Genomic DNA, 22,817 nt, shown 5'->3' with positions numbered 1-22,817 from the left:
CTCCCCCTCCTCCTCCTCCTCCTCCTCCTTCTCCCCCTACTTGGCCTGGAACTCAATATGTAGGCCAGGCAGGCCTCCATCCTACAGGAAGCCTGTATCTGCTTCCTGGTGCCAGATTAAAGGTATGTACCACCATTCCCAGCCCCTTTGCTTTTTGACCCAGAAAGCAAGGACCACCTGGTAGGCAGTTGGTGAGCAGCCTCTGCCCATGTCTCCCTGCAAGACCTGTGACAGAGAATGCGGCTTCTCCTGGCTTCTTCCAAATCATTTCCCAGTGTCCCTCACTGGTGAAATACCAGCCGGAGCTTGGTGACAGATGATGCAGGAAATGCAGTTTTCAGGCTTCTGGACCCTGCAGTTAGGGAAGATTCTAGACTGAGGGTGGTGCTGCCTGTCCAATGCACCACTCCCCACAGACTACAGGAAATAGTGACGTGCATGTTGCAGTGACAGAGAGGCTTTCCTTGGGCTTGGGAAGAGCTGTGCAGCCTGGAACCAGACCAGCATCTCTGACTGTGGCTCTGTCCACTTCTGGGTAATCCAGGGTTCCATTCACAGCAGCCTTGATTTAGCACATGTGGTGGCTGCTGCTATCCAGGCTTGCTTCCTCCTTGTTCACACCACATTTGCACGCACTCCCGGCCACTTTTATCAAGGAGAGGGAGCATCCTCCCAGAAGAAGTAAAAACAGCTAAGGCTTTGAGGAAATGCTGCTCTCCTTATAAGGATGAAGGAACCAGACTCTGACTTCCCTGTGAGGAGGGAGACTAGCTTGCAGCCTTATGATTGGGATGTAATTCAGAGGACAAAGAGACTGGCCCTGCTGTGCTTCAGTCCGCCTTATCACCCAGCCACTCTGCTAGGGGGTTCTGAATGTGTTCTTTGATCAACACCTTCAAGACCCACATGTAGGCATTTATAGTCACATTTAGGCAAGTTGATTTCCTTTGACACAAACAGTGATTTTTTTCTCATTTCATGCATGATGACGTTAACCATCCAATGAGACAATTTTCTCCAAAGGTGCCATTGGTTAGGATAGAGGGTACTGGCAACCAAATGCTGTTCCTACAACCTCAGTCTCTGGGAACACAGCTAGGCATATCTTTTCAACAGATGTGAAAGGTCACCCAGGCATTAACACCCCAGATAGTCAGTCTGCACCTGACTTTGTGCTTTAACATTTATTTCTGTGTAATGGAGCATTAGAACTGTCCCCACTTGACCCCTGCTAGCCACAGAAAATTGACAGCTCTTTAATTACTGACTGCTGCTAGCTAGAGTGTATCTTCCAGCCAGAGCCTAAAGTGCTTACCTTGTGCTAAGAAGATTACGGGATTTGCATATTGTATGCACTGCGTTAAATTAGACTCTTTAGAGTCACGATGAATCTGAAGGAGATGGTGGGGAATTCTATCAAACCATAAAAACGTCCTCTTTCCTCACACCTATGAGGCCAACCCTTGTATCTGTAGACAAACGGTTAACATTTGGCTTTTGCTGTGTAGCAGGCTGGCTTAGAGCTGAAGCCCTTCACCTGGACTCATTTTCCATGAAGAAGATTTCATGTTTTTCAAAGACACTTAGATCTTGTTTCTGTCATTAGGCCTCTCATAAGGCAGAGGCTTATTTGCATCCAGATGAGAATTAATAGATCATCATTTCACTGTGTAATTGAAAAAGCTTAGCATTGTCATAGATTTTATGTTGTAATTCTTTAGTACAAATGCTTCAAATAGTTATTTTTTTTCCACTGAAAATTCTCTGAGGAGAGGAAGAAAGTACCTGTGTGTTATGGACCTGAATAATCTTCTGAGGTTCCCAGTCTTCCCCAGAATGCCACTAGGTTTTCAGAAGCTTTTTTTTTTTAATTTTGCATAATTTGTAAACTCCATAGGTTTTTGAGATTTCTTCTTTTTCAGCCTATTTGTAATTTTAAAATTATCTACTCAGCTGAGTTTTCGATTTTGTGTTACACTGGATGTACTCTCAGTTCTCAGTGAATTTCTAGAAAGACATCAGTGGCCTGCAGAGATTTTCAAAACATGGAACAAGGCCAGTGAGCTGGCTCTGCCGGTGAAGCTGTGTGCTACCAAGCCCGATGGCCCCAGGTCAGTCCCTGGGACCCACATGGTGGAAGGAAATAACCACCTCCTCTAAGTTGTGCTTTGACTTCCGCACACATACAGTGACCTGCAGACCCATGCAGACACCTATGTGCACATACATGCATGCACACACACATAAATACATAAATATAAAAAAGTGGACCAAATTTAAGCACTTGAATAAAAACTAAAGAATGTTTCTCCTCATTTAAAAAGTAACACTTTTACTGCTCTTTGGAAATTCCCTACATGTATACCATATGTTTTGGTCTTACCCAGTGTCCAGTACCTCCCTCCAACTCTTCCCAGGCCCAGCAACGCTCTCACCCGCACTTTGATGTCCTCTTTTTTATTATTAGTAATAGCTACTGTTGAGCACATGTAAATGAATGTGGAGCCATCCACTGTGTCATGAACAATCTACTAGTGCGGTCACTGCCAGCGGCAGCCACTCCTCCATTCTCATGGGTGCTGCTCCTTCGTTCTCACAGGCGCCGAGGCTGCTCCTCCACTCGCCCTGGGGTGAGGCAGCTCTTCTGCTCGCCTGGTGCTGAGGCAGCTCTTCTGCTTGCCCTGTGCTGCCTCCTGTCATCGCTGCTTCTGCCTGGTCCCAGACTCCAGGGCTGGTGAGGAGACTGTGTCAGTGGAACCGCATTCAGACACAGGAGACCAGGTTCAGTGACACAGATCTCTGCTTCTGCTCAGTTCTGGACCACAGGGCTGGTGAGGAGACTGTGTCAGCGGAGCTGCATTCAGACACAGGAGACCATGTTCAGTGACACAGGTCTGGTTTATTGCAGGAAGGCACAAACTTATATAGGGGTAGTGGTCCAATCACAGCACAGCAAGTAGGATACCTCATTAGCATAACAGGTTTAGCGTCCTATCACAGTACAGCAAGTAGGATACCTTATTAGCATCATCCTATTAGCATAACAGACTTAACGTCCTATCACAGAATAGAGGGTAGGATGCCTCATTAGCATACTGGGTTTCAGATTACAGAGCCTGGATTCCTGGAAACCATGTGACCCTGACAGTTGCAATATCACCCTAGGCTCAAGCCTGTCTTCCACATACTAGCAACCACATCCCCAAAGAAAAGTGACTTTCCCTCCCCCAGAAGCCATCGACTGTCAATAGCTCCTCAGGTTGGGTGGGGCCTCCAGACCCTCTCTGCCATCCATGCTAGAACTTTGGTTAGGTTTTGTACAGGCAAATACAGCAGCTGCAAGTTGGTAAGTGCAACAACATGTCAGGTCCAGGAGACAGCATTTCGCAGCTCTCCTCCTCATCCTCCAGCTCTTACCTGCTTTCTGCCCATTCATTCCAAAAAACATTAAAGAACACATTTTCATAGTAATCTTATAATTAATAAAACCAAATCCTTTAAAATACAGACTACTTTCAATAGGAGAAAAAGGATTTACATTTCCACGAAAGAAAAGGAAGCTGGGAACATTAAATGTCCAATTCTTATTAAAACAATAAGAATCAAAAAATTGTTAAATAAGAATATTGCATTTTCTTTAAACCCATAGTGTTTTAGAATATTAAAAAGACAAAGGCTTAACAGGTGATGTGCAAAAGGTATGAATTCATTTGCAAAGAATGAGTAAAAATGTCAAGTAATTTATGAAAACATGCTTAAAATTATCTATGAGCAGAGGTGGGAGATGGGAGGAGAGGAGCAGACCTAGAAGTCATTATCCTTTCTTTGTCCCAGTGACTATAAATAAGCAATAATTGTCATTTGCCCATTCTGTGGGTCAGACAGACGTAGTTGAGTTTTCTGACTCTTTCTCAACAACATCATGAAGGTGTTAGCTCAAGGATGCAGTCACACTATCATACCAAAGATTCACAAACTCCTTCATGTCTTAATTGGCAGGATTTAGTTTCTATCAGGCTGTTGGTTGGAGCTGGCCCTTAGTGCCTTCCTACAGGAACCTTGTCGTGGGATGGCACAGGACATGACAGGCTTGCTACATGGTGGTTCCTATCCTTGGAAAGAAGATGAAAGGGGAGGAGAAGGGATGAGGGGAACTGGAGGTCACCCCTTTGTACTAAAAGCTGTTTGACAGTGTTTGCCAAACTTCAAGTGCTCCATAGCAAACCATAAACCCCATTTCTGTGAGTGTTATATGTGCCTAGAAAATATTAGAGAGGACACTAGCTGTCCAGATGGTGGGATTAGAATCATGCACAGAAATAGAGGGCATTTGCTTTAAAAAGTTTTCTTTGTTCTTGAAATTTTCATCCATGCAGACAATGAAATACAATCATATGTAACCCTAATTTTCCCCTCAATATGCCCCCTCCCAACTTCATGTCATTTTCTAACCCACTAATTACAATTGGTCCTGCCATGCATACATGGATGTGGGGTCATCCACTTGACATAGCTAACCCACCAGTTAGCTTCATCCTCAAAAAAGAATGCTTCTCCCTCTCCCAGCACCGTTCACCACAATACTCCTGAGTAAGGAGTGGGGCCTGGAGACCAACCGCTCCATCAGTTTTGGGGTTCAGGGCTGGCTTGATCTTGTGGAAGTCTTGTGCAAGTAACTCTCGCTCCTGTGAGTTTATGAGTGTGACAGCCACATCATGTCCCACAGACAGCGTTTCACAGCCCTCCTACCCACTGAGCTCTTGCCTTCTTCATGATGTTCTCTGAGCCTTGGTTGTGGTGTCGGGATTGATATAGATGATCCATTTAGGGCTGAGCACTTTGCTCAGTTATGGTTCATAACACTTTAACCAGCTTAGCATCCCATCTCTCCACTGACTGCTGCCCACTGCAAAAAAGGAGCTTGTCTAACCAAGGCTAAAAGCAGCCCAGGTCTTTGGGTATAAACATGAATATTTAGAAGGCAATTTGACAACATAACCATTTAGTAAAATAACTGTAGTAGGTTCTACCCTAGAGCCCAGTCATGGGCTTTTGACCAGGAATACAGCACGAAGCAGGAAATCCCTTCCTGTGAAGCAGGCCTCAAATCTAACCAGAAAGCAGTTGGTTACCCCCATAACAGTCATGCCCATTGCCTGGCAGGTTTACATTGCAGTGTGCAGGGTCCAGTGCTGGGAAGGCCATTAATGTGCTTCCTTCCACAGAAACCTGAACAGCACCTTAGATACTATGAAAGCTAGCCAGCAGGGCAGGAGTTTTCCTGTTGGTTTGCGATTTCATTTCTCAAATCCCTGAAACTACAGTGTGTGGTGCCTTCAGCAATAGGGTCTTACCATGTAGTTACAGTGGGCAACCAAAAGCAATCATAATAGCCTGTGTTCTATTCAATTATTATAAAAAACCACTCACATAATTCTCACGTTTTAAACACCAGTGTGTAAAGGAATAGATAGCTTTCGTTGATTGGTGAACTGTGGTATTTCCTTCCAGAAATGTCTCTAAGTCACAAAATTTAGTGGCACAAGGTTATTTGTTATGCTTTCCTGTCATCTTTTAAATACAGGATGTAGTCACAGCCTTGGTTATTACATTTATGTTTAGTGTCTGTCTTTCCTGTTTCTCTTCTTGATCAGTTCAGCTAGAAGTCCATCCATTTCATTGTTCTGTCCAAAGAACCAGCTTCAAAGTCCAGTGGTTTTTCTCTCCTGTTTTTTTGACCTCCAGGTGCCTTTTTAATCATTTCCTTCCTTTTCTTCACTGTGGTTTTTATTTGAACTTCTTGTAACACCTTAAGGAAAATTCTTAAATTGATTTGTGTTCTTTTTCCTTTTGTGATATTAGTGCAAAGATTTAACGCTACATATGCTCATGTAAGTGTTTGCTTTAAGCCACATTCCATACATTTTGATGGTTTTTTTCATCATTTTATTCAATTGAAAATAATATTATCCTAACATCTCTACTGATTAGTTCTTTAACTCATGAGATACTAAGAAATGTGTTGTTAATTTTCAAATACCCTAAGGTGATACCTTAGGTGGTTTTAATTTGCATTTCCCTAATTACTAACGATGTTGAACACTTTTTGAGATGTTTCTTAGCCATCTTTATTTCTTCCTCTGAGAACTCTCTGTTTAGATCTTTAGCCCATCTTTTAATTGGGTCGTTCTTTTCTTGCTTCTTTACTAACTGCAATTTTAATTTTGCTATGGAAATAAATTTTTCATATTCTATTTATTTTAGAACACTGACTTAAATTTGTACTGTAGCTCACAGTATTACTTCTTTTGATGACTGTTTTCCTCTATTCAAGTTCTCTCCCATATTATCAATTGTGCCCAACAGAATTTGTTCTGAATGTTGACCATCTGAACGAGCACCACCAGCATGCTGAATTCTGACCAGGGCTGCTTCTGGGTGACACATTTCTGACTGCACATTATGTCCTCACATGTAGAAAATAGGCAACAGATCTCTTAGGGTCACACTACAAGGACAACAGTCCCATTCAGGAGAACTCCATTCTTAGGACCTACGTACTTCACCAAGCCCACCTTCAAACACCCTCCCAGTGGGCATTCAGTGTGACTTTAGGAGTGTGTAGGCTTTCTGTCCACTCAGTGATTGCTCCACGGTCACTTGGAACTAAGTTCTGCTGTTTCTGAGTGTGTATTCTGTAAACGTCAATTCAGTTATCTGATAGTGATACTAAAGTCTTCCATGTTTCAAATATTTTTTCTGCACACCCCTTTCTTCTCCTCCGAGGCTACAATTACTCAGTGTTGGACTACTCAGTACTTTGTTTCCCAGTGCTCTAACGATCTCATGTATCTTTCACATCTCTGTTCTTTTTGTTCTATTATAGAATATTTTTGTTAACCTAATTGTTTCCCCTGTTGTATCTGTCTACTCTGTTAATAAGCCTCTTGAAAAAATATTTTATTGAGTTTCCGTGCATCTCATATAATAGACTGTAATCACATTTAGACCCTCTATCCCATCTGTACCCCCATCGCCCCCACCCCTGGATTTCATGCATTCTGTCATATATATTAAGTCCTGTCTGGTCAGGCATTTGTACCCTGATGTCCCTCCATGGAAGTTCATCCACTGGCATCCAGTCAGCCTATCTAGAACCTCTCCCTTAAAGAAGAGCTGCTCTTCCTCACCCAGCAGTAATCAGTTGCCAATAGTTACTCTCCTAGGATTAGGGCCTGCTGCCCATTTCTCTCATTCTATGCTGGATTTTTGTCTGACTGAGTCAGCATGAGTCTTGTACATGCTGTCACCATTGTTTGCAAGTTCATATAAGCAAGTTCCCAGTGGCTTGAAAGCCTCTGTTTCCTTATGTTCATGCACCAACCCTGGCTCTTACAGTCTTTCCACCCCCTCTTCCACAATGGTTCCTGAGTCATGGGTGGGTGAGTTTAACATAGGAGTCCTGTCCAGGGACACGCACTCTGCAGTCTCTTATTCTCTAAAACTTCACAAGCTGTGGCCTTCTGTGTGCGTTCACTCTGTTGTATGAGGAAGCTTTGCTGGTGAGAGTTGAGGGATGTGGTAGTGTTCTCTCCACCCCCTGTTCTGCAAGACAGGGATGAGGACAGCCTGTGGAGGGTCTAAGAAATGAAGCTAGAGAATTGAGCTAATCTGGGTACAGGGAATCAGCATACAGTGGGCAGGTCTGTCCTAAGAGGGTAGTCCAGAGATCTGGGGCAGAAAGAACAGGAGCAGGCCTGGGCCCAAGGCTAGAACGCACGTGTGGGGAGAAAGTCTAATGAGCCCTCTACTGCATTTTTCATAGACAACAACTGTATTTCCATCTTTATTATTTTGTTCCTTTTTAGTGGTTTTACTATTCATCAAGATCCCTCCATCTGTTCATGCGTGATAATCACAGTTACTGTGAAGACCCTAGCCGATGGTTTTAGCTTCTCCCTATAGGGTTCTGTGGGATCATTTCTCCTGTCCTTTTTTTAATATATATATATATTTTTTTTGGTGGGGGAAGAGGAGGTTGAGTCATAGAATTTTCTAGTAGATTCTGGTCAAAAGGAGAGACTGAGGTGAGCCGCAGCTTTTTTTTTTTTTTCTTTTTGTTTTTAAGTTTAAGAGAAATTTTATTGATTCAAGAATTTCATACAAAAATTTTTATTATATTCAGAACTCCTCCCCATCTGCACCCTCACCCTACCCCCTACCTCCCTGACTTCATGTCTTCTATTAGAAAATTAAAAACCCCACCCATCTTACATAATACCTCTGAGCAGAGAAATCATCTCATTAAAGTGTCAGTGATCTAGAATTCTTTTTGCACCCCAATATATATTTTTATTTAATTTTTGTGCATTTCATACATCTTAATCATATTTAGACCCTCTCCCCCATCTGCACCCTCTCATAGCCCCCCACACTGGTTTTCATGCATTCTGTCATATATGGTAAGGCCTATTGAGTCAAGTTTGTGTCCCCAGATGTCCTTGGTGCAAGTTCATCCACTGGGGTTCTCGTCACCCTATCAGGAGTCTCTCCCGTAAAGATCAGCTCTCCCTCACCCAGCGGTGGTCAGCTCCTCAGCTAAGGTTGGGGCCTGCTGCCCATTTCCTTGGTTCTGTGTTGGGTTTTTGTTTGATTGAGTTATCGTGGGTCTTGTGCATGACATCACCATTGTTTCTAGTTCATATGAGCACCTTCCCAGAGACCTGGAAGATCTGTGTCCTTATGATGATGCACCGACACTGGCCCTTACGACCTTTCCGACCCCTCTTCTGCAGCCATGAGTGGGTGAGGTTTAACACAGGACTCCTAACCAGGGACACCTACCCTGCAGTCTCTTGTTCTCTACACTTCGGCCAGTTGTGGCCTTCTGTGTGCATCACCCTCTGTTGCATGCGGAAGTTTCACTAGTGAGATTTGAGGGATGCATATTGATTGGCTAACAGCAAAAGTTTGAAAACCAAGCGTTTTATCACAAAGGGGCTGTTTCTTGGAAAAGGGGAACATTTAGAAAGTTCCCATAAAAACCCCATCTGAGAAGAAAAAGAGGAGGATTTGTTGGAGCAGGGGGAAACCACAGGCTGGCTGGCTCAAACCAGTTATGCTGCATTCTAGCCCCAGACCTGTGAGCAAACTTTGCTGAGAGAGATGGGGGTGGGGGTGAAATCCTTGTTTTTCTTAATTTTCCCACCACTTTCCTCCCACCCTGGTTTGTGACCTGCTCCCTCCATAGGTGCTGGTTTGTGACCTGCTCCCTCCATCAGGTGCTAGAGTTGAACTTCTCTTCATAGCTCGTCTCCTCTCAAACAATTTACCTAGTTGCCCAGGACTTCAGCTCTAATTTATTCTGAAGAAAGCATGATTTCAATGCGGAGCAAAATTTTCATTACTAGAATGCAAACAGTTTTCTTGTCTGGATTTCTTCATCCTTAGCTGAGGTTAGCATGTGTTGTATGTATATGTTCATGTGCCTGTGCATAGGTTCATGTGAACATGTTTGAGAATTTATATGGAGACCAGAGGTCAACACTGAGTGCCTTTCTCAATTGCTCTCCGCCTTGGTCTTTGAGACAGTTTCACTGAACCGCAAACCCACTGATCCAGTAGGCTGGCTGGGCAGCAAACCCCAGGGGTCCTGCTGTCTTTGCCCCCCCAGTGCTGGGGTTACAGGAGCACATGCTGGAGAGAAATCAGGTCCTTTTGCACAAGCGTCTTACCAACAGTCATCTCTAGCCCCCTTTCATCTTTGTAGTTTAGGTTGCTCTGCATCCCCCGTGGTAGCTCCCCTTTGACAGAAGGCACCTGTGCAGGGATCCAGTTTGTTCTTATTGAGAAAGATCCTCTCAGGGACATTATTCACAGCTCTGAGATCCCTGCAACAAAAGCCCCAGGGGCAAGTGTTAGACTATTCCTAGGGAGATGAGAACTAATGTCGACTCACCCTTATTAGGTCAGGATTGGCCAGGCGATGGGAGGGTGGAAGAAAAATAAAAAATGGATCTCGACAAGGCAGATTGTTCTTCATTTAGAATAATGAATGACAGCAATCTTCCAGGACACAGTTAGTTTAGTCTTTTAAGGGCTCGGGAAGGGGCTGGGGGAGAAGGAGGGAGAAGGGCCTGTGTGAGGAAAGGTAAGGATTGGTGTAGAAAACACCTTATCGGTGGTTTCACTCTGCAGTTTGAGTCTAAGAACAACAGGAGCAAACGGGTGTTTCCCCAGACAACATTACGGTTCTGGGCTGGGACTTTCTTATCTTAGTGTGGGACTTGGAATAGGGGCTTGGGCTTTCTCAGTTTAGTCTAGGACTTTCCACTTGTCCTTCAACCCTAGAAAGGGAGCCAACAACAGACCAAAGTAATGATACCACCAAAAAACCAAGTTGGTGAACCAATGAGTTCTACTGGGGTTACAGGAGCAGAAATGACTCAAGGATGCAAAGCTATCACCAAAGCCCACCCCAGCATTGGTGACAGCTCACCAAAGCAGAAAGCCTAAAGCACACTGCACAACCTTGCGGGCAGCTCAACAGGCTGGAGAGTGTCCTTTCCAGGGAGTTGCATTGGTCTGAGCCTCCAAGCTACTCCACTGGTCTCTGATTCTTCCAGACCATTCTGCTTGTCTGAGAATATCTGTCAGCAGGCTTAGGAAGGGAGGAGCATAGTGAATCTGGTCGATTTTAGAACTTCCTGAATCCATTGAGTTGTTTACTTCCTTCTCTGCACGTGGCATGTTTCACCACCTTTCAAAACATCCTGTTGTTTACCCAGCAGCTTCTACCCAAGACAGAAGAGTGTACCCACCAGCAAGGCATAGTCTGCATTTCAACCCCAAACGCAGTATTCTCTAAGCAGTGTTGGAAGCTCCCATACAAGGGGGATGGACACAGATGGCCTGGTCAGTTCCAGGCAGGGTCTGGGGCCAGAGAACCAGCAGCTTCTGCCTAGAACACATCTTTGACTGATACTATGGGATTCTTTTAGGAAAATCAAATTAACCCTCACACTGGTGCTCTTCTCAGCCCTTGGACTTCCAGGGCAGAGAAAAGAGGGGGAAGGGGAATATTTGTATAATCTGGAGCACACCTCCAAGTCCCACTCAGAGCGATGGATCAGCCCAAGTCACTGTTTGCCTAGAGACCCTCTAGGGCCTTCATCCCCTTCTTTATTTCTAAAGTACTTTCTTTACCAAATAGTTTCATGAAGACCTCACCTGTGAGTTAACTGCACATCTGTCGTCCTAGCACATCCCCCTGCAAAGACTCCCAGGGAGCAGTGTTTTAACACTGTTTTCACACAGTGACCCGACTTACATACTTAAGTTAGCATCAGAAGATATTAGCAGTGCATTGTGGTTCTTGACTGCAACACCCACGCTGAGAAGGCCTGGCAGTATCAGTATTTCTCTTTGTAGCTCCGACGTGCACAGAAGGTAAGGACTTTAAATGTCATGTCCCCTTAGGAGCACTCCCCTGTTACATCCATAGTAAGTCCTGGGAACAGAAGGGGCTTATTTAGAACTGAGAGATGTCTACTTCTGGGGATTGTTTTACTATGATTTCTTTGAATAATTTATCAGCTACTTAATGCTCATCAAATTTAGCTTTTTATGTAGAAACTATCTGTAACCTCTCCTACATTTTAATTTCATTCTTTGAAATAGGTCATGCCGAATAAATGTGATCTTCTCTAAGCAAGAATTTGAGTGTTACAGGCAAGAAAGAAAAACTTGGCGTATCTAGAGACTACCACATGCCAAATGTGTTCAGTGTCAGTGCGTCTCCCATAGTCTGGGTAAACTGAGCTTACTGTCACCCTGTGTTTAGCCACATTGTATACTGCTCACAGAGTGCATCTTCCCACCCCAGCTAAACCTCCCTGGATACCCTCACAGACACATCCAGGGCTGTGTATCCTAGGTAATTCCAAATCTAGTCAAGTGCCTGGGAAGATTCACCATCACACCTTGGCCTCAGGAATTCTTTTTTGTGGTTCTCTCCCAGGTGCTGGGGTCCCCCAGTTCCAGCCAATTGCCTTGAATGGCCGAATCCAGGTCCTCAGCAACGGGTCTCTGTTGATCAAGCATGTTGTAGAAGAAGACAGTGGCTACTACCTCTGCAAGGTCAGCAACGATGTGGGCGCAGACGTCAGCAAGTCCATGTACCTCACAGTGAAAAGTAAGGAGGAAGTATACTTTGTTTTTCCTGCAGAGGTCTTTGGGGGCTGAGTTTTCCAGTGGTCTCTATGCACATCTGTTTCAAAGTAAAATATCAGTGGCCTGTAGGTTTGCTAGCTGGGATTTCGTGTTCTGCTGTCCAAGAAGCTCAGCTGAAAAGAACTGAAAAGTCCAGCTGATGCCAGCAGCCCACGGGGGCTCCTCACAGGAGCGGAGGGCTTCACACCCAGGGCCCCTCACACCCAGAACTCAGAACTCTTCACACCCAGGGCCCCTCACACCCAGAACTCAGAACTCTTCACACCCAGGGCCCTTCACAACCAGAACTCAGAACTCTTCATACCCAGGGCCCTTACACCCAGAACTCAGAACTCTTCACACCCAGGGCCCTTACACCCAGAACTCAGAACTCTTCACACCCAGGGCCCTTCACACCCAGGTTCCTTCACACCCAGGACCTAGAAGTACATTCTTCTCTCCTTTCAGTTCCTAAGGTCATTGACGTCAAGTTCTAGAGATCCTAACTGATCAGTTGGCCTCTCCTTTAGCACACGTCTGCCCACTGATCATCCTGTGAAAGGGTCGAATGCTTGGTTTTATGTCCATTCGGACAGAAGCCTCTTTCACATTTTCAATTTGAAAACTGGCTTACGCATAGATTTCCTTTGTAAAGTAGTCATAGGTAAAGGGACCTGCTGCCAAGCCTGACAACTCGAGTTCAGTCCCAGAACCCACATGATGAAAGGAGAGAATTGATTCCCACGAGTTGTCCTCAGACTTCTCATGCACACTGGCCCAGGCATACAGAACCTGTACTCATGCACGCACATGTGCACACACACACACACACACACACAAATTAATATTTAAAAAATATAAGGTAGCAACGGGAAACTTCACTAACAACAACAGACAGCTATAGGTTCTGTGCTGTTGGCTCGGCTCTTCACCCTGAAATCTCCACAAAGTGGACCATCTTTCCCTGGGTCTTGCTTATTAACAAATGGCTATACATCAATAAGTGGGTTATGTTCATTTATAGCCAGTTCCCTATTGTATAAATTTTAATGTCCTCCTAACAACAACCTTTGTTCAGACTCTCTGTCCTAAAGAAATTTAGTTCTGTTGCTGATAATAAAAAAAAAAGCCACATCTTTTTAGTAGGATTAGATTTCAAAAGTGAATATGAGTGATCGTGTGCGCATGTGTGTGAGAGATTCAGAGAACAGCTACACAGGACAGAATCGATCCTATGCACCAAGAGTTTATTTTAGTTCATTATTCTACCTGGACAACAAGAACATCAAGCTATTTGCTAGACATATGCGTAGAGAGACAGCTTGCCATTCTGAAATGAGGTTGTTTGAAATACATTTGTACATATCTGTGTTATTTTTTCGTTGCTGTGATAAAACACCATGACCAAGGTAACTTACAGAAGGAAGAGTTTATTTGGCTTACAATTCTAGGGGTATAAGAGTCCATCATGGTGGGGAGGTGTGGTGGCAGAGGTGGTCAGAGCAGAAAGCTTAGTGCTCACATCTTCAAGCAGGCACAGGAAGCCAAAAGAGGCAGAAGGAAAGTGGATTGTGACTATAGACTCTCAAATCCCTCCACAAATGACCTGTTTCCTCCAGCAAGACCACGCCTCCTAAACTGTGCAAACAGTACCACCAACTGGGGACAAAGGGTTTAAATACCTGGAACCTCTGGGGGATATTCATTTAAACCACCACAATATCCAGTACATAAGTTTGGACGTCTCAGTTCTGTGCTCTCGGTAGACTTCTTTGCAGGAATCTGAAGACAAATTATGATATCTGTTAATACAAAGCTACAATAGTAATTTTAAACAATTATTCTTGCTGACATATTCTGGTAACTCAAGAGCCAGGGGCCAATGTTGACATATTGGTCTGTCTTTGCATAGGAAAAGGGTATATTTTATAATTATTTCATTATATTTTAAATCTGTAAAATATTTTTCTATTCTGCAAATATCTATGAAGTCCTAATAGCTCAAGATCTTATGGAGGATGTAAATCAATGGGTCATGGGTGTTACCCTTGTGAATGAAAATATTGCTGCTGGGCCGGAGGGATTCTCAGCAGTTAAGAGCCCCAGTTGCTCTTGCAGAGGACCCGGGTTCGATTCCCAGCACCCACATGGTGGCCAACAAACGTCTGTAACTCCAGTTCCAGGGGCTCTGATGTCTTCTTCTGACCTCCTCAGGCATTGTACAACATACACATAAAATAAAAATAATAATTAAAAAAGAAATTATTGCTGACTTATAAGGGGACGGTCATGGAAGAGGCGGGAGTGACTGACTGTCATCAGGGAAAACGAGTTCTGCTTTCCTGGCAGACGGAGGGCAGAACTTCAGCCTGAGGGGATTGGGGAGAGCATCATGAAAGGTTCCCCATATATCCTGTGTGTGTTAGTAGCAGGATATTAGGGGACAGCCAAAGGATGGCCTGGTATCTTCCCTTCATGAGCCTCCTTTCTGGGGCAGATGGCCATTGTGTGCACAACTTCCACCAAGCAAACAACCAGGGCCCCGGCAGAGCAGGACTGTGAGGTTACAGGCCAGGGGCCATCTTGCACTTGCTGTGGGATTGGTACCTTTGTAATATGCCCTCTTTCTTCAAAGTTCTCATGTTGAAATCGTGATCCTCACTATGATGGAGTTAGAAGGGGAGGCTTCGGGAGCTGAGTGGTCATGTGCAGTGTCGGTGGCTCAATTTGATTTTCTATCGCTGTGATGAAACAACATGAACAGGAAATGGTAAAAATACTTCATTTGTTATTTCGAGTGTTCGAGTGTATGGCCTGCATGTGTGTAAGTGCACCCACGTCGTGCAGTGCCCACGGAGATCAGAAGACGGCCTCAGATACCCCTGGAACTGGAGTTGTGGACAGTTGTTAGCTGTCATGTGGGTGCTGGGAATTGAACCTGGGTCCTCTGCAAGAGCAGCCAGTGCTCTTACCTGCTGAGCCATCTCTCCAGTACCTCATCTTACACTTCTAAATGACAGTCCATCACTTAGGGAAGTCAGGGCAAGAACTAAGGGCAGGAACTTGGAGGCAGGAGCTGAAGCAGTGACCATGGAGGAATGCTGCTTGCCGGCTTGCCCTTGGGCTCATATTCAGATGTTTTCTTATATAGCCCCGGCCCTGCTGTCCAGCAGTGGTATGGCCCACAGTGGGCTGGACATTCACACATGAACCAACAGTCAAGAAAATGCCCCATAGATACGTCTATGGGCCAACCTTACGGAGGAAATTCCTCTGTTAAGGTTCTCTCTTCTGTGTGTGTCAAGCTCACAACCGAGATTATCCATCATGGCCTGATGCCCCAAGAAATGGATGCCCTGCAACCCGGAAGAAAGCCCTCACTAGAACCTATGTCTGTTACCTGAGTTCAGATTTCTAGCCTCCACACTGTGAGGGATACCTGTCTGTGGTTGATACTTTACCTGGCCCATGGTAATCTGTTAGAGAAACTGGGGTTCACCAAGACACTATAGAATTATAGACTGAAATTCTGCTTCATTGGAGTTTAACGTTAAAGGAGGAGTGTGACAGGCCAGAGTGTTGGTGCTGGGGGAGAGAGAGAGATGTCTCAGAGAGAGGGAAGAGAGGCAGTATGAGGTATTAACAGACCCAAGCAAGATGGTTTCCATCTGGCATCCATGGAGGAGGCAAGGGGGAAATGTTGTTTGTGGGCATGCTGAAAAGTATTTATTAGAATTAGCCGGATTCTGAATTTTCTAAAACCATGTAACTAGGATGTTATAAGACAGCATCATCATTGGTGTAGAGAGAGAGAAAACAGCAGAAGCGCTCTAGAAATTCATTCTGGAGGCATCAGTGCCAGAGCACGGGAGGAGGAAGGAGAGCAGAGTCCTGCTCCACAGAGGGGCATTTACAGGGTTCCCATGACACTGCCCAATGGGGTAAAGCCTCTGGAATCTCAGGACTAGCCTTTTGCACCTAATGCTGGCCCTTTAAGAAGACTCAAGTGTTGGGACACTTCCAAATGGAAAAACGTTGACTACAAAGGAGATTGCTTGTCTCCAAATAAAGCTATCATGTGATCTCCTTTTTCCAATGGCCGTTTTTATTTCATTGCTTTTTATTAGTTCTTATTCACGATATAAAGTGTGAGTTCTATCACGACTGCTTCATTCAGGTAAATCCTGTACCTCACCCAGATTCCACATCCACTGCCCTCGCCTGTCTACTCACCCACTAATCTATTCTTCCTCTTCTCCAGCGGTCCCAGAGCCCCTGTCTATTCTCATATATGTATCTATACATACACATACATAGATACACATGTAAATCTAGATCCCATACGTGTAATAAACATGTTATTTGTTTTTCTGAATTTGGCCTATCTCACTCACTCAACATGATCTCCAGTTCTCTCCATTCTCTTGCAAATAACACAATTCCATTCTTGTATCTGAAGGCACAATACCCCGCTGTATATATACCCCATTCCATTATCCATTCACCTGTTGATGTATCCCTAGGCTGGTTCCATAGCTGGACTACAGTGAGTAGTGTTGCAGTGGACACAGTGAGCCAGTGCCCCTGTGGTATGCTGACTTGGATTCCTTTGGGCATATTCCCAAGAGAGGGACGGCTGAGCGACACCTGAATCTACCTTCAGGTGTTTGAGAAACTTCTATATTGGTTTCTATAGTAGCTGGACCAACTTACATTCCCACCTGCAATATATAAAGGTTCCCGCCCCCCAACATCTCAACAGCGTTTGTTTTCAATTTTGTTTATTCATTTTCTTCCTTCCTTCCTTCCTTCCTTCCTTCCTTCCTTCCTTCCTTCCTTCCTTCCTTCCTTCCTTCCTTCCTTCCTTTCTTTCTTTCTTTCTTTCTTTCTTTCTTTCTTTCTTTCTTTCTTGAGTCAAGGTTTCCCTGTAGCCCCAGCTGGCCTGAACTCACTGTGTAGACCAGGATGGCCTTGAACTCACAGAGAGTCACCTGCCTCTGCCTCTTGAGTGCTGGGACTAAAGGTGTGTGCTACCATGCCTGGCTCATGTTTTCTTGATGATAGCTATTCTGACTAGGGTAAGATGGAATCAATCGCAATGCAATTTTGATTTGCATTTCCCTGATGGCTAAAGGAACATTTTTATGTATTTGTTGGTAATTTGTACTTCTTTTGAGAACTGTCTGCGTGTTTCATTTGCCCATTTATTGACAGAATGATTTCTGTGGGATTTGGGATGTTTATTTTTGAGGTCTTTAAGTATTCTATATATTAGCCTTATAATCTGGAGGCTGCACATCTTTCCGCAGGCAAGATAGGAAAGCCTGCCGCTTGCTCAGGCAACAGCAGGGAACAGAGGAGGCCGCTCAGAGGGGAACTACGGATTTCCAGAATGGGCTTGGAGTGTCAAACACATTTGCAGAACCTAGACCTGTGATTGGGGGAGTGCAATATGAAGCTGGGTTCAAGCACCAGCTGGTCTCATGTCCAGGAAGTTTGCTTAGTGCTTTCAGAGATGACTTTCACAAAGAAAAAGACATTTTAGCAGTAAATATCACCACAACACCCATCTTTTGTTTGAAGCTGCTGGCAGACCATAGGGAACTGTCAGAGGCCACGATAGAATGGAAGATGTGTGCAAAGCCCCCTGACTCGGCTGGAACTCCTGCTTCTGAGTCTACTCTGCCTTCTCAGATCTAATTTATCTGTACCAAAAGATTCTCCCAGGAAAGGGAGTCAGAGCTAGTGGAGCCTCAGAGGCAAAGGCAGAAACAGCAGGCCCTGCTTCTGATCAGCCCTGCCCCTGATGCCCACACTGCCTCCAACCCGGACAGATGATGGATGCGGAAACCAAGCCAGGCTCGCAGCTTGACCTCCTGTGCTAGAGCAGGGGGTGTTTGCAGTTTCAGAACTTAGTGATTTTGCTCAGGAAATAATTCCCCCAAGCAACGAATCTCGCAAATGGAAGAGCCATATAGTATTTTTCTCAGGTACCAAAAATTGTATCTGCTCCCTCTAGAGTTCCGCCACTGGCTCTGTCTTCCCAGTAATGCTGACTTCTATTCTTTTGTCTGCCGCCCTGCTTCGTCCTTTCTGATCCCCTCATGCAGCATAAAAGAGCATCGCTTATCAAACGGGGGCAGGAGCGTCCCTGGAGAGTCAGTTACTTTTAGGATCTGATGAAGCCCCTGTCCTCAGAGCAGCCCAGAGGCTGCAGTGTAGCCCTCCCTGACACCTTCCTACTTGCTGTTCATGCTGAACAGCAATCTGTGATATCAGAATGTTTGTGTTCCTGTGTGTTCACATGTGTGTGCATGTGTGTTCACACCAGCTTGCTTTGCTTCCAGCAGACAGCCCTTGGGGTTTTGGCAGTTCCCAAACAGACCTCTGAAGTCCTGCGATGCCTACACGGGCTTATTAGGCCGGAAGTAAGACAAGCTGTTGCCCTCCCCCCCTGAATCCTAACCTGTACTTAGATGTCCTTCATTCTGACTAGAACGTCAGATCCTGACCCTAGCACCTATTTACCCGAGGGGTGCCTTTCTCATTTGTTCTGTGTGGTGCTTCTATTAGAACATGGTGCAACCTCCAAGATCCATGTTCCATGTCCACGTGGATCTTGAGCCAACCAAGATCTTGGGCCCCATGGTCACTATGGTATCCCACATGTCACTCAAGGGCAAGATGTGCTGGATGGTCTTTTGGCTTTACAGTCATGAAAGAACAAGTTTGGAAATATGGCGGCATCACATATACTTGTTCCTTAAATCGCCACACGCACTTGAAGGAACCTCGGTTACCTAGCCACGTGCTCCTCTGTTGCTGTAAATCGGAGCTTACAAGTTAGAGTACTCCAACCTTGACTCGAAGCCTCCTGTCATTTTCGAATGTCCTATGAGGAAGACTTGGCATCATATGCAAGATATAGTGACATCCTTGTTGACGTCTCAAAGGAATTCATGGTGTAAAGAGGGTCAGGAACATCTGTGCTGCAGCATCACAGCCTGGGTTGCTGGAGCAGCCTAGATCCTGGGCTGCTTGTGCAGGCATCTTAGAGTTCTGAACTCAAACAACCAGCATACAAAGATGTGCTTAGAAGGGTCAGAGGAGTGGGCATTCACAGATCAGGTGGTGGACTGAGCTGAACTGAGAATTCGGTTCTGGTATTTCATTATTTTGTTTCATGTGCACACTCCATCACAGACTAGGGCACACGACATGAACAGATCAAAGCACTAGCAGACTCCTGGCTCATGCCGCGTGTGTTCCCAGTCATGTTCCTCACCTATCTTCAAGCATCCAGGAAGTGGGGAGAGTGGAAGAAGAGTGAGAGGCTAACAACATGTATCTCAAAGTGTGAAAGCAAAATTCTAATGTAAAAGAATGGCAGAAGAGCATCAGCTTTGGAATAGAGGTCGATAAGTTGCCATCGACAATATCCTCATCACCAGTATCAGCAACATCAGCAACATCAGCATCAGCATCACCATCATCATCACCACCATCATCATCACTGCATCTATACCATCATCACTATCACCACCACCGCCACCACCATCATCACCAGCATCACCAACATCAGCAAAGCAGCATCACCATCCACATTACCCTCATCATCGTCACCACCATCACCATCACAACCATCATCACAGTCTCATCATCACCATCATCCCTGAGTTACAGTTTAAGGCCCTCCCCAAAAATGACACACCAATTCTTCTAATAGAAACATAGAACATGAGGTGTTCTCAATTTTTAAAAACCCACTTGAAAGACTTTGTATAGTGAGCATTTACCAGCCACACCCTTCTGCCCTACACATACGTATGTGCTTGTATCTTTTCATGAAAGGTCCACTGCAGGATAGTTTATCTGTGGTTGTCAAGGGAGCCACAGATGGGCAGAAGTGTGGACTAAGCCCAGTATGAGGCAGCTCAGAGCAGGTAGACGCCATACCCACAGTGCTGTGCCTGCTGAGGCAGCAGCTTCTGGGCACAGCATCCCATGGCCCCCGCCCCCAGTTTTTGTACTTCCTCCTAAGTCAACCTCAGAGACGTCCAGCTAAAGGTCATAGAGTTAGTTAAGAAGGAATTTGTAAAGTAGGGCGGTTGATGAAGCAGGTGCATTTGTTTCCTGCTTTGATTTCAATCTCCCTCCTGCCTCTGTGTTAAGGGTTGAATTACATACTCCCATCACTATGCTGAAAATCTAACCCTCTGTACCTCGGTATGTGACCATATCTTAAAATAGGTTTTTTGCAGAATAATAGTTAAAATGAGATTTTAAGAGTGGGGTGGCCCCTGATTCAACATGACTGGTACAAAGAGAAAATCTGGGCATGGAGACAGGTATTAGAGCTGGGCTACCACAAAGCAGGGGTAGGTGGATGAGTCTGGAAGATAATCTTCAGAGGGAGCATAGTCCTGACAACACAGTTCGCACAACACTTTGACTTCCTGGAAATTTCCACTCTCCAGAAGTATGAGACAGGAGGTTGCTGCTGTCCCAAGCCACTGATCTTATGTGATTTTGTTATGGTAGCCCCAGGACACTCATCTGTTCAGTGTTGAGTCTCTTGTTTGAGGGAAACACACCATAAACTAGATTGTCCACTTCATAGTTGAGTCCAAATCTGTCTACACCAGCGGATATGAGTTTATTATGTCCATTTCCATCCAAGAGTTGGTTTAAGAATGATCATGTGTGGCCAAGGAGATTGCTCAGTCTGTCATGTTCTCCCTGTGCATGAGAACCTGAGTTCAATCCCCAGAGTCCATGTAAGAAACAGCTCCAGCTATGGTAGCATAGCACATGCCTGTAATCCCAGCACTGCAGAGTCTGAGACATGGGTCATAGACTTGCTGGTCAGCCAGCCTAGCCAAACCACTGAGCACTGGATTCAGTGAGAGAGCCTATTTAATAATTAGGAAAGTGGGTGGATCCTGAGGAACATCACCCGAGGTTTTCCTCTGGCCTCCGTACTCACCCCGGACACATGTTCACGAACACACACTCACGCACGTGAATAAGCATGTGACTTGATGTGAGCCAATGACATATATGAGATCTTAGACACTTCTGGAAAATATTGCCCTCTGCAAGGGTGTTTGTCTCCTCTACCTGTGACTGCACAGTGCCATGTGCTGATGCTTCACTGTCAGCAACAACTCTGATTGTGTCCTAAGGAACGAACCAATACACGGGGCAGGTAGAATCAAGAACACCAGAAAGTAGGCTCCACGTGGAGCTGGTACAGGAGGCCTTCCCCTCTGAGCCGGGTGCTCTCTAAGATGACATTACTGCCTGTGCCTCTGAAGTCCATCGGGTCCAGGGTCTGCTCATTTGCAGATGGGTCATCCAATTCTTTAGGTCAGGAGAGAGCATCGTGCCTGCCAGTGGGGTGTGACACCTCCACTGACTTCTCTGGGTAAATCAGGCTGAAATGGGTACTTCTGAGATGGGTGAGGTCCTACAGGACTTCATGAGCATGGTGTTTGGGGGTGGGGCGGGAGAGGAATGTGAGAAAAGTTGTAGCTAAGGGTCTAGAGTAACTCTCGGCTTGGGCACATCCGGTGGTCCAGAGCAGTGAGGCAAGCTCTTGGCAGAGGGACAGCAGTGTTCAAACAACCTTTGAACATTGTTTCCGGGGCTAGCCCTCCTCGAAGAGCCTGTATCATAGCTGACGCCTTTGCTGTGCTCCCGTCCCCGTCCTCCTCTGGCTCCTTTGCCTCCTCTCCTCCCTCCCTCTTCCCCACCTTTCTGTGGTGATGGTGTGTACATTCCCAGTCCTCAGTCAGCTGCCAAGATGCCCACATGGCCACCTGGTCCTTGGCCATGGGGTCACTGCCTAATTGCCCAGTTGAGTTGGATGTGGCCAGTACTTGGTTCAGCAGTGTTCATCAGGCGCCCTCTAGCGTCGGGATCAGGAAGGGTTGTCGTCCATCCACGTGTGTCTCCCCCACCCCCACCCCCACGGATGAGCGGTTGTGTATTTGCAAGGTGATGTCTGGGAGAGCACAGAATGGAGGGGATGGGGAGCAGGCGTGCGTATTTCTTGGACAAAGCAGGTCAGCAAAGGCTCAGGGTAGAATGCGGCTATTTGGGGAGCAACCAGCTTCATTGTACATGGAATAGGAGTGTATTTATAGATATATGTGTATGTATGTGTATACTTACAGTCCAGTTTGCACATTATCTGTGGAAAGGTTAGTCTTTCCAATATCTGTTTTTACTGCAAGTCTGAAATACTCAATTCCACTTTAGAGTTTTAATTTATAGGCTTAAAAAATTTAAGATGCCTGGTGTGGTGGCGCATGCCTTTAATCCCAACACTTGGGAGTCAGAGGAAGGCTGACCTCTGTGAGTTCGAGGACAGCCTGGTCTCCGTAGCGAATCCAGGCCAGGTGGGGCTACAGAGAGACCCTGTCTCAAAAAGACCATAGATAGACAGAAAAAAAAAAAAAAAAAAAAAAAACAACAACAACAACAACAAAAAAAAAACCAGCAAAAAACCCAAAAGTTATGTAGTTAACAACCTTCCATAACTCCAGTTTCAGGGGATCTGAGACCCTCTTCTGACCTCTGCAAGCATTGCGTGACACAGTGTG

General features: G+C 45.3%; 1 protein-coding gene across 1 annotated transcript in view; it reads left to right on the top strand.

Moving 5' to 3' along the window:
• The window catches only part of Dscam (DS cell adhesion molecule), a 625,182-nt gene that overhangs the window by 383,870 nt on the left and 218,495 nt on the right, over positions 1 to 22,817 (top strand). The window contains exon 11 of the mRNA XM_008826928.2: positions 12,020 to 12,193. Within this exon, the coding sequence (XP_008825150.1) occupies positions 12,020 to 12,193 (174 nt within the window). The remainder of the gene's footprint in view (positions 1 to 12,019; positions 12,194 to 22,817) is intronic.

The sequence above is a fragment of the Nannospalax galili genome, unplaced genomic scaffold, assembly GCF_000622305.1.
Source record: "Nannospalax galili isolate Female #2095 unplaced genomic scaffold, S.galili_v1.0 scaffold192, whole genome shotgun sequence".
NCBI lineage: Eukaryota > Metazoa > Chordata > Mammalia > Rodentia > Spalacidae > Nannospalax > Nannospalax galili.
Note: the sequence above shows the minus strand (reverse complement) of the source record. Positions and strands in the feature narration are given on the sequence as shown.